Below are 12,991 nucleotides of genomic sequence, written 5' to 3' on the forward strand. Positions count from 1 at the left end.
AAATTCTTATTCATGCTTGTGGTCCTAAGCCATAACAAGTGAACCTGTAACAAAAAACGTGACTTTCAAACCACTGCAAGGATTATAATAATAACAATGGTATAGAAAATCTGCTCATTCTGTTTTAAAGTGGCTTGTAGTACTTTGTTCTTGATAAATATCTACAGTCTGGTTTCAGCTGCCAGACACCGTGATCGTGTGTGTGTGTGTGAGAGAGAGGGGGAGGGGGGGGGGCGTTGCCGGAAAGTGCTCATTTTGTGACAGTCTTTTTGTTGTGTCTATCTATCTGTGACTCAACATCTCCATTATATGGTGTTTCGCAACTGTCCTTTTCATAATATTGTTACATTCATAAAGTAATTTACTGATAACTTTGTCGTTAAAAATACACATCCTTAATTTTCCAGAATCCAACTTTATTCTATTACAGAAATTAATATAATAATGAAGCATACAGTTTGTTTTATGTACAATGACCTCTTTTAGAATAAAATTTTTTGTTTTGTTTGATACATTTTAAAACATGGTAATTTGTGAAGGGCCCCTTCACATTCATTACACTAGTAGCTTGTGCTTCTGTGCCACGCTTTTCCAGTTAATGTCTTGCCTCTCTGAGAGCACGTTATGAATTGTTTATGTTTCTCTCTCTTCCTTCGTACTCTCTCAGTCTTTTTAAGGAAATGGTTTCTGGTTGATAACCTGGAGAATCCTTATGCTTTGAAGCTTGGTTTGAGAGCTCAGCTTTCTGCAAGAGCTCAACAGATGCTTGCCACATACTATGTTGTTGTTTTGATTTTTTAGGAGGAAAATACCTATGTCACTTAAAGGAAAAGAAAAAAAGGTAGTCACGAGATAATTCACAAGCAATTTCATCAGTCAAACAACACCTCACAATGTTGATGCAACTGAGCTGGCATAGCAGAAACGTACTGCTGTGAAGACACACAAAAAGAGAGGCAAATAGAGGCAAGTCATACTTTCTCAGCATGCCTACACTATCTAGTAGTAACAGAAATGAACCAAGGGGTGCACTGAGAAAGAACACCTATAAAATCATGGGCATCAGACTGTTGAGCAAGCTGGAAGCACCCGTAGTTTTATGGATCTCAGCTACAAATTTTCCTGAGGATTTGTTTCCACATTGCCACAGAGTTACTGTATCCCACACAATACTGCCTTCATAATAAGTATAGAAAAGAAGGTAACTCGTCACTTAACTAGTGTACCTTTATGTGTCAGTTATTTTGAGTAATGTAGACTATTATAGTAATAACATTCAGTAGCTAGGCATTTATAGTGTGTACATAAACAACAGTGTTGTAATACACATAAATACTGCCATTTTTGCTTTCCTCATATTTACTATTTGAAAGGAGGAAAAAAAAAGTGTGTGCTTCCTTTTTCACAACTCAACATTACTTGGACAATCATTGTTGAGTTGTGAAGATGATGATAGTGATAAATAATCTCAGAATTTTGCTAGAGTAAGTACTGCTTTTGGTTACAAAGTAATTAAATGTTGCCTCTGCTGCATGCCATTTCTATGGTGTGTTTGTGATTCACATTCTAAGATGTATTTTCCGAGTCATGGCACCAGAATCATTCAGTCTGAATAATAATTTGCAGGGAGAACAACTCAGTTGAAAGCAAGTCAAGTAGGAGGGGGAGGAATTTCACAGGAACACATTTCATTGCATATTTAAGCAAATCCATCTTAATCATTCCTTTGTTAACATTCTCTTTCATATTTTGCTGGTAGCAGCTGTTTGTTGGTCTGCCTCAGTAAAATGGGACACACCAAGAAGAAATTCATGTGCACTTGGTGTATTTCCAATACAATTGGTTTTGTCTGTTTTTATATACCATAAAGATATATTTACTAATTCACGAAATCATTGCTTGAAAAGTATTTTCTATGGACTTGAGTTTTCTTTGCTGTCCTACAATCTTGATTTGCTGCTCACAAAGTTTAGGAAAATATATTGTAAGAAAGATAGTACATATCTAAATATTATTAAACCAAACTTGTCTTTATTTGCTGAGGCACTGTGGCAGACTTGGATATGTTTTCTCAAATATACACTAAATATGTTATGTCTGTCCTTTCAGACATGTCTGAAATAATAGACACCATTTTGATCCTGGAGCCACTTTGAATCAAGTAACAGAAAGGAATTAATGACGTTAACTGCCAGTGGGCATTGGTTTAAATCAGTTGAAAATTTGTGCCAGACTGTGATTTGAACCCAGGTCTCCTGCTTACTAGGCATATGCACTGACCACTGTGCCATTCAAACCCAGTGATCATCACAACTGCATGGACCAGACAAGCATGCCCCCCAACAGTCCCAAATTCTTAATTTATCCACACACTACTGATGCTTGCCCACTATCCTCATTACTCTTGTGATATCGCCAATTCCCATTAGAGTCCATGTGAGGTGTGCATCCACACTAAAGTGATCATTAGCCGCCGCCTTAATTGGATGCGTGGTGTCTGTTCTTCAGACATGTAATGATCACTTCAGTGCATGCACACGACAAACGAACTTTTATGGGAATCGGCGAAATGCCATGAGTAATAAGAATAATGGGCAAGGGGCACCACATCAGAAGTGTGTGTATAAGTTGAGAATTTGGGTCTGTTGGGAAGTGTGCTAGGATAGTCCATGCAATTGCGATGACCACTGCGTCCGGATGACACAGGGGTCAGCGCATCTGCCTAGTAAGCAGGAGACCTGGATTTGAATCCCAGTGCAGCACAAATTTTCAACCTTTCCCATTGATTCAAATCAATGCCGACAGGCAGCTAGTGTCATTAATTTCTTTATGTCTTGAAATATACACTAGTTAACATCACAGGCATGTAATGTTGTTTGTAGATTTGTTGTGAGAGCCCTGCAATAAACTTGCTAAGCTTAAAGCAGGAAAGTGCATTTTGTTATAGGGGCTTTATATCTTTCCCACACCATATACGGAAAGTGGGCACAAGGTATAGAAGGCTTCCACACAGAGCTATAGACATCTAAAACAAAACATTCATCTAATATGAGAACCTGTGTATCTTGCTATGAGCTTTACTTTATTTCACAGTAGAATGTATTCACAGTCACCAAATATACGTCTCACAAATTTCCTATCAACATTTAACTTCTACCTTAACATTGGTTACTATCACGGTACTCTAAGGTAACCAGTTTGAATACTGGTTGTGGAAGGTGTCATGGTGCTATTAGAAATAAACAAATTACATGCTGGCACCAAATTTCCTCTATCATCAACAACAACAGTATTACAAAGCTGACATTGTACGTGTTCTCATCACAGCCTTCTACACTAAATAGCTAGATCTGACACACTCAACCACAAATGGCGGCAGTAAGCTCGTGAAAAAAATGATGGTTATTATCAAACATTGACTATGTGAAGAGGGAACCACTCACCTTCCACATGATGGCTGCCTGCTAAGGTCTCTCCTTTGATGCCCCTGTGTCTCAACAGCATAGCATGCAGTCATGTCAATTGATGAGCATTTTTTTCAAAACTCGATAAATATTAAAGGTAAATTTTTCAGGAAACACATTTTTTAAATATCACACAAAAGTACTAATTATAAAAAAAAGACAAATTGAGATTTACACAGCTTTTGTAGGCATGATTCTGATTGTGTGTTTGACTTTCATAAAATTTTCATTGTTTATTTCAGAATAGTGGGACGAAGTTTCTTCAAAAGTCAAAAGTTTCATTAATACACACATTTAATTTCATTTTTTCTATTTAATTTTTATCTTTAACATTAATTACAAAGAAAGCTATTTTATAGTTCATTTAGCATAGAAACACAAAACGTACTTCATTATAAGATTTTATCACACTTTTTCATAAATGTTTGGTAAGCAGAAGTGCAAAAAAGCAACAAACACTGTTGAAATGCAACAAAAAATACTGGCTACAACAGTACTAAAATGGAAATCCATCCACCACTTTCAATAATGTCCTTATAAAACTCTTCTGCTCCTTCAGTTATATTAAAATGACTTATAAATTTTAAGACATACTTCTTCTTTTTTTAATTTCCTCATTTCTTGGCTGAGGTTTCTGGATTTCTGTACCTAAACCTCTACAGATTTTCCATTATAAATGTCCAATACTGACAACAATATGTTCTTTTTCGACTTTTCATAAGCCACAACTTGCTCAGCAGTTATTTTGAAAGGCATCTTAGATTGTAGGGCTTTTAGTGCACTGTGCTCAAAATCCTTTGATTCCCAGTATTTATTTAGTATCTTGACACTGCCATGTTGTTCCAGAACTTTATAGTATTCAGTTGGTGAGAGAATATTTTTCTTTATCTGGTAGTCTTTATTCATCCTACCAAACACTTGGTCAGGATTATAGTCACAACCATGAGTTAGGAAATAATGTACCATCTTATTAAATTGTCTGCTTTCATCCATGAAGGCCATTAGTGAGCACATCATTACTGTATTTTTATTCTAACTGGTACAAGAGTGAGAAAATAAATGAATTTTATTTGGACCATTTTCTGGCTGGAATGCCTCAAAATTTCTGAGAAAATGCAATACAGCAGAGGCAACTTGTTTGCATCCTTTCGGTCTTGTTTCAAGCCAAGTATAAAAAGCAGTCTTTTCATTTGGTTGTGCTCGGTAATGAATCATGATACACACAAATTGTGTAGCTAAACCCGTGTAAATAGAGTACATCACCTATGGAGAGCTTTGTTATTGGCTGCTCCTGTTGTACACCAATACAACATTAACTACATTTCAATTTTCCTCCTTCATTACTGCATAGTGAAATGTTGCAGCATATACAAATACTGTCTGGCCATCTTTTTCCATTGTGGTGTACTTCTTCAAAATAGTGTTCTTCCTTTTTGCTTCTTTCTTGAAGTTCCTTCTCCCTGACAAAGCTGGCTCAAATAGAGTAGTAATCAGGAGTTAATGTTGTTGTGAAAACCACTAATTTCATTCTGTTGTGGGTTGTGGTGGCAAGAGCTTGCCTACAAGTCACAATCTTTTTTCTTCTTGCAGAAAAGCCTCTCTTATTATCATTGACAATGATGTCCTACATTCTTATACTCCCTTCAAGTCTCTCAGAAGCAAAGCCCAGCTTACATTTACTGGATTTTGCTTGAACTGTCCGAGAGCAGAGCAAATATCGTCTTTTGACAAAATTGTTTTGACCAGTCATGCATAGCAACACACTTGATTTGCAATTACAAAAATCTAAATTTTTAACAATTGAGCATTTAATGACTTTTGGAAAAACTCTTCAATTGTTCTGTACCTATTTCACTCTCAGTAGTCCCTGTAACCACAATTTGCTTTCCATTATCGACAGATGTTACTAGAGACTCTCTTTCCTTGCTATTATAGTATGGCATCTAGGTGAGATTTGTTCATTCATCACTTTTGTCAGATCACATGACACACGGTAGCTCGTTGTCTCCTTCAGGTAAGCAATTTTATCCAACAAAACAAAACTCTCAGCAGTCCCCTGAATTGTAAGCTGCAGTGCAGTGAATACTTCAGCTAAACTGCATAAATTCTTGTGCCGGTCCCATAGTAATAATATTTTCTGTCGAACTTCCTCATTTGCTACCTCCATTCCTGAACTGGCAGTAGTAAATGTGTAGCGTGATACCATATCATCCAGCACTGCCCCAAATTTGGAGTTTCCAGTTTTTCTAACTCCATGTCGATGTTTCTTTAGAACATTATATCCACCTGCAAAATATAGTTGAGAAAGTATAGTTTTAAATTTATTATGAAATAACACACACATGATCAATACATATGGTGAATTAATATCTGGCATGCATAATTAGTTGGTATTATGGGCCCGAGGACGGTTGTTGGTTGTCCTAACATGTGATATGTGTGTATCAATTATGGAAGTCATGTGTAAGCACTGTTTCCATACATCTAGTGCAGCATGTCACAACATTAATTTGACATTTTCGCTGTGGTAGGTGAAACAGAGCACTTTTCAAAAGTGAAAGTGTGTTTCAAATTTGGGAAAATGACAAGTTAACGTTGTAACATGCTGCATTAGATGTATGGAAACAGTGATTTATCAAAAAATGAGGGATACAATCATTTCCCTAACAGTTGGAACAGTGTAAAAGATGTGCAATTGCCATGTACATCGGTAACATCATGCACTGATGAGTAGCTTGTATTCTTGAACTGAAGCTGCCCTTTTAGACGAGAACCTCTTAACACATGCGAACATATGTATCTTCTAAAATGTGACTCTTGGAGGGATGCGTACAATGATCCTTCCTTTGCCCCTGTGCCACTGGTTACAACTCCTTCACATGTATCCTGAACCCATGAGGTTCTGCCCCTTCCCCTACCCACTCTCACAATTTGTAGTGAAGATTGTAATTATATAGTAGCTGACGGTTCAGAGGGTGGACTGGCTGGGTTCTCTTCAGATTCGTCATACAATTGTGTGTGGTATTACTGCTGTTGACCCACCCATTCACATTTATGATTGTTTGATTTATCAATACTGTAAGTTTTGGCACCTTATGTGTTGAAGTTTAACTGCTTTTATGTTCATATGTAGCATTAAGTTTGTGGATAGTTCCAGTGTTTTGCATAACTCTTAGCTACTGATGTTGAAGCAATGATGACTTTACAACTGCATTTGATGTAGCAAGGGTTTGCGTTTATGCTGATGGCCAACTACTGAGGTAATGAATTAATTGAATGTCCACGGAATTACATTTTACCTGGAAAAATCACGGAAATCTCAGGGAATTGTGTGTCTTTAACCTAGCATTGGAATTTGATTTTATTGAGTTTTATAAATCACAAATTTTAAAATACTTAATATTTCAAAGTATGTTAATAATGTGAATATTATTCCCCGTAAATTACTGATGTTCAAAAATTCCAGTCAAACTATTGCATATGGATAGTATCTCTCAACTGAAGGAAAGAAAAGTCATTACTGGCGTGATGCCCCCCCCCCCCTGCCCCCCTTCTTGTCCTTGTCCTCCTCCTCCTCCTCCTCCTCCTCCTCCTGAGTAACGACCCTGATGTGGATGTCCCTATCAATTCATGTAACGTATCTGCATAAGTTTAAAGTATTTGTTTGGAGACTTAAATTTCCTGTCTGAGAAGATCAACAGCATTGTCTACATACTGCATAATTCTAGGAATCTAGAAGTAACCCCTATCATGTCATCTGCCCTGTACACACAAAGCGCATAACACACATTGTGTTTGGTACATATTGGCATTCTTCTTTACAGAAGAAACTTTCGTTAATGTAAGCAGTCAAATTTCAGAATGAAATGTAGTTTTAAAGGTGGCAGTTTTTTTTAGCTTGTTGATTTCTCTTATCATTAGGAGTCAGAGATGTGGAGAATTGCCAAAATGATTATGCTTGTGACAGATGTCACCTCTTTACCATACCATTTCTTCATATTTGTATTCACAAAATTATAGCAAAAATCTACACCTTTTCTTGAATGAAGCGAATTATGTTTCAACACCGGTGAGTATTTTCCTCTCTCTTTGTACTTATGAAGACATTAAGCTTCTTTAACTATAATTTAAGTGGACACCACTCCATTCTGAATCTTGAAAGGTGAAGATACTTCATTCCCTTTAATTGAAATAAATACAGGGTGAAGCAAAAAGGTGTTAACTTTAAATGGCTGTTATCTTCTTTGTTTTTTCACAGTTTAAACTATGGTGTCTTGATATACCATTGACTGAAGATAACCGCCTGGATGGAGGTTGTTCAGTCTCCAAGCATCATACAAAAAAAATTAAAGGCCTGGAGTGGATGTGATGCACCATCGCACCTGACAGTTGGTAGGACCTACAAGAAGTTTATAATGACTGGATCCATTCAAGATGATTACAAGGGAAACAGTGGTAGAAAGTGATTTGTCTGAACTGAAGAGCATATCATCCTCATCCAGGGAGTGATGGTAGTCATCCCAACCAAATCCTCATGCAGACTTTCTCTAGAGACTAACATATCTCAAAGGTCAATGGTTAGAATTTTGCACTATGATTTAGGAATGAAGCCATACCACTTGCAGACTGTGCAACATCTCCCAAAAACTGGATTAGCAAGCATGTGTGATGCACATATTATCTTGGAAATAGTGCACACACTACCCGATATTCTGTTCATGTTTTCTAACAAAGCAACATTCCACTTCAGCAGTTGTGTGAGCAAGCACAAGTGTGTCATCTAGGTGACTGAGCAAGCCCTGGAAGTTCGAGAGTACATGCGAGAGCCCTTAAGGTGAACATTTGGTGTGCAGTGATTGGGCCATTCTTTTCTGAATAACAGACAATCAGGTGAGGTAATTACCTTGCCATGCTCAGCAAGGCAAGGAGGAGTACATCCCACTTGCCATTCTCCAGAAAGGTACTTTCAGCAAGATGGCGCCCCTGCCTATAACAGTTAGGTGTTTTGGGATTACCTGAATGACACATTTGGTAAATGTTGGATTGGTGGAGGTGATCCTCTCCCAGAACCAGCACTTTTACCCAATCTGAAGCTATGCCAATTTTGGCTGATGGGCGTAGTCAAGGATCGTGTCTATGTCAGAAAACCTAGCAACTTGGACAACGTAAAGCACTGTATCACTTAGGTCATTACTTCTATCCCTGCCCAAATGGTCCATTGGGCCTTACAATCAACAATGGACAGACATTATAAGTGCACTGAGCAGGATGGGTGCCAAATTGAAACCCTGTAACAAAAACTATACCTTGTAATTTCACATGAGTAAACACCCATTTAATGTTTTTACCTCATCTTGTACATGTTGATACAAATGTACTCTCTTACTATCAAAGACTTCTTAATATCACATTATGATTGTTCTGATTCTTAGGTAAATTGGTGTCAGTCTCAATTGGTGATACAATTGACATTTGGAGTGTTTTTGGGAGAAATATGATCACATTTCATGCCACAAACAGTTAAAAAATTAAATGTTGATTCTGGCAGATGTTTGCATACCCAAGATGACACTAACCAGCTCCCAGACTGGGAACTCATATTCACTGGCCAGCCAAACTAGTTTGGCATGTACACTCCTGGAAATGGAAAAAAGAACACATTGACACCGGTGTGTCAGACCCACCATACTTGCTCCGGACACTGCGAGAGGGCTGTACAAGCAATGATCACACGCACGGCACAGCGGACACACCAGGAACCGCGGTGTTGGCCGTCGAATGGCGCTAGCTGCGCAGCATTTGTGCACCGCCGCCGTCAGTGTCAGCCAGTTTGCCGTGGCATACGGAGCTCCATCGCAGTCTTTAACACTGGTAGCATGCCGCGACAGCGTGGACGTGAACCATATGTGCAGTTGACGGACTTTGAGCGAGGGCGTATAGTGGGCATGCGGGAGGCCGGGTGGACGTACCGCCGAATTGCTCAACACGTGGGGCGTGAGGTCTCCACAGTACATCGATGTTGTCGCCAGTGGTCGGCGGAAGGTGCACGTGCCCGTCAACCTGGGACCGGACCGCAGCGACGCACGGATGCACGCCAAGACCGTAGGATCCTACGCAGTGCCGTAGAGGACCGCACCGCCACTTCCCAGCAAATTAGGGACACTGTTGCTCCTGGGGTATCGGCGAGGACCATTCGCAACTGTCTCCATGAAGCTGGGCTACGGTCCCGCACACCGTTAGGCCGTCTTCCGCTCACGCCCCAACATCGTGCAGCCCGCCTCCAGTGGTGTCGTGACAGGCGTGAATGGAGGGACGAATGGAGACGTGTCGTCTTCAGCGATGAGAGTCGCTTCTGCCTTGGTGCCAATGATGGTCGTATGCGTGTTTGGCGCCGTGCAGGTGAGCGCCACAATCAGGACTGCATACGACCGAGGCACACAGGGCCAACACCCGGCATCATGGTGTGGGGAGCGATCTCCTACACTGGCCGTACACCACTGGTGATCGTCGAGGGGACACTGAATAGTGCACGGTACATCCAAACCATCATCGAACCCATAGTTCTACCATTCCTAGACCGGCAAGGGAACTTGCTGTTCCAACAGGACAATGCACGTCCGCATGTATCCCGTGCCACCCAACGTGCTCTAGAAGGTGTAAGTCAACTACCCTGGCCAGCAAGATCTCCGGATCTGTCCCCCATTGAGCATGTTTGGGACTGGATGAAGCGTCGTCTCACGCGGTCTGCACGTCCAGCACGAACGCTGGTCCAACTGAGGCGCCAGGTGGAAATGGCATGGCAAGCCGTTCCACAGGACTACATCCAGCATCTCTACGGTCGTCTCCATGGGAGAATAGCAGCCTGCATTGCTGCGAAAGGTGGATATACACTGTACTAGTGCCGACATTGTGCATGCTCTGTTGCCTGTGTCTATGTGCCTGTGGTTCTGTCAGTGTGATCATGTGATGTATCTGACCCCAGGAATGTGTCAATAAAGTTTCCCCTTCCTGGGACAATGAATTCACGGTGTTCTTATTTCAATTTCCAGGAGTGTATATTGTAGCATGTACCTTCCTACTGAAACAGTTACCAAGATTTTCTGTAGGTGCTGAACAAGTATTTGTGTCATTCATATCCAGCAACATAAATGAAGAATGATCTGGAAAGTAGTGTGTGGAAGGAGAGAACTGATGGTTTATACATTTATCAGATGTGAACTAAGCTGTTTAATCATATGTGTTGACAATGCTGGAAGTCCATCATGTTTCTTGTCGGAAACAACATTCGCAGACTCCAGAAAAATGGAACAAATGTGCCAGTGCCTTGAATGACTCCAGTGGAAGGGAACTGCACTAGGATTCCACAACTGGTTCTTAAAGTCGAAATGTGTTTGTCATTGTGCAGCTCATTAAGGAAACTATTTTGTTAGATACTCTAGTGTTAATATTTGGTCTAATTATGTGACTGGATTTGCGATTTCCTGTCAGATAGGTCACAGTTCATAGTAATTGACGGAAAGTCATCGAGTAAAACAGAAGTGATTTCAGGCATTCCCCAAGGTAGCATTATAGGCCATTTGCTGTTCCTTCTCTATATAAACGATTTGGGAGACAATCTGAGCAGCCGTCTTTGGTTGTTTGCAGATGACGCTGTCATTTATCGACTAATAAAGTCATCAGAAGATCAAAACAAACTGCAAAACGATTTAGAAAAAATATCTGAATGGTGCAAAAAGTGTGAGGTCATTCACATGAGTGCTAAAAGTAACTCGTTTAACTTTGGTTACACGATAAATCAGTCTAGTCTAAAAGCCGTAAATTCAACTAAATACCTAGGTATTACAATTGCGAACAACTTAAATTGGAAAGAACACATAGAAAATGTTGTGGGGAAGGCTAACCAAAGACTGCGTTTTATTGGCAGGACACTTAGAAAATGTAACAGACCTTCTAAGGAGACTGCTTACACTACGCTTGTCTGTCCTCTTTTAGTATACTACTGTGAGGTGTGGGATCCTTACCAGATAGGACTGACAGTGTACATAAAAAAAGTTCAAAGAAAGGCAGCACGTTTTCTATTATCACGAAATATGGGAGAGAGTTTCACAGAAATGATATGGGATTTGGGCTGGAAATCACTAGAAGAAAGGCGTTTTTCGATGCGACGGAATCTTCTCACAAAATTCCAATCACCAACTTTCTCCTCCAAATGCGAAAATATTTTGTCGACAACGACCTAAATAGGGCGGAACGATCACCACAATAAAATAAGGGAAATCAGAGCTCACACGGAAACATATAGGTGTTCATTCTTTCCGTGCGCTATACAAGATTGGAATAATAGAGAATTGTGAAGGTGGTTCGATGAACCCTCTGCCAGGCACTTAAATGTGATTTGCAGAGTATCCATGTAGATGTAGATTGTCACATTTTCTTAACAACATTCAGTATTGCAATGAACAGATAAGACACGAAGGTCCACAGCCGATAACTGGGTGAAAATTTAGAACAAAATTGCCTCATAAACTTATTAAACAAAATTTTGACAGTGTCATCAGAGAAACAGTATGGCACCATAAATTCTACGCAAATTATTGCTGCAAAGAGAGAAAATACATAAATTACTGAGTAACTGAAGGCAATATAATTAATAACTGCAAGTTATATTTACAATGTTATTTCAGAAGTTGACCATGTTGACTGAAATACCCTCTTTTAAATTCTGAAGGTGGCAGGGGTAAAATACAGGGAGCGAAAGGCATTTTCAATTTGTACAGAAACCAGATGGCATTATAAGAGTCAAGGGACATGAAAGGGAAGCAGTGGTTGGGAAGGGAGTGAGACAGGTTTGTAGCCTATCCCCAATGTTATTCAATCTGTATATTGAGCAAGCAGTAAAGGAAACAAAAATAAAATTCGGAGTAGCTATTAAAATCCACGGAGAAGAAATAAAAACTTTGAGGTTCGCTGATGACATTGTAATTCTGTCAGAGACAGCAAAGGACTTGGAAGAGCAGTTGAACGGAATGGACAGTGTCTTAAAAGGAGGATATAAGATGAAGATCAACAAAAGCAAAACGAGGATAATGGAATGTAATCGAATTAAGTTGGGTGATGCTGAGGGAATTAGATTAGGAAATGAGACACTTACAGTAGTAAAGGAGTTTTGCTATTTGGGGAGCAAAATAACTGATGATGGTCAAAGTAGAAAGGATATAAAATATAGACTGGCAATGGCAAGGAAAGCATTTCTGAAGAAGAGAAATTTATTAACATCGAGTATAGATTTAAGTGTCAGGAAGTCTTTTCTGAAAGTAGTATTTGTATAGAGTGCAGCCATCTACGGAAGTGAAACATGGATGATAAATAGTTTGGACAAGAAGAGAATAGAAGGTTTCGAAATGTGGTGCTACAGAAGAATGCTGAAGATTAGGAGGGTAGATCACATAACTAATGAGGAGGTATTGAATAGGATTGGGGAGAAGAGAAGTTTGTGGCACAACTTGACTAGAAGAAGGGATCGGTTG

At 39.6% G+C, this 12,991-nt stretch overlaps 1 protein-coding gene across 1 annotated transcript in view; it reads right to left on the reverse strand.

Annotated features, from left to right (window-relative positions):
• Positions 1 to 3,594: 3,594 nt before the first annotated feature.
• Positions 3,595 to 12,991, reverse strand: part of LOC126183820 (presequence protease, mitochondrial) — a 92,593-nt gene continuing 83,196 nt past the window's right edge. The window contains exon 6 of the mRNA XM_049926073.1: positions 3,595 to 5,750. Within this exon, the coding sequence (XP_049782030.1) occupies positions 5,371 to 5,750 (380 nt within the window). The 3' untranslated portion in view covers positions 3,595 to 5,370. The remainder of the gene's footprint in view (positions 5,751 to 12,991) is intronic.

This window comes from Schistocerca cancellata, chromosome 4, assembly GCF_023864275.1.
Source record: "Schistocerca cancellata isolate TAMUIC-IGC-003103 chromosome 4, iqSchCanc2.1, whole genome shotgun sequence".
Lineage (NCBI taxonomy): Eukaryota > Metazoa > Arthropoda > Insecta > Orthoptera > Acrididae > Schistocerca > Schistocerca cancellata.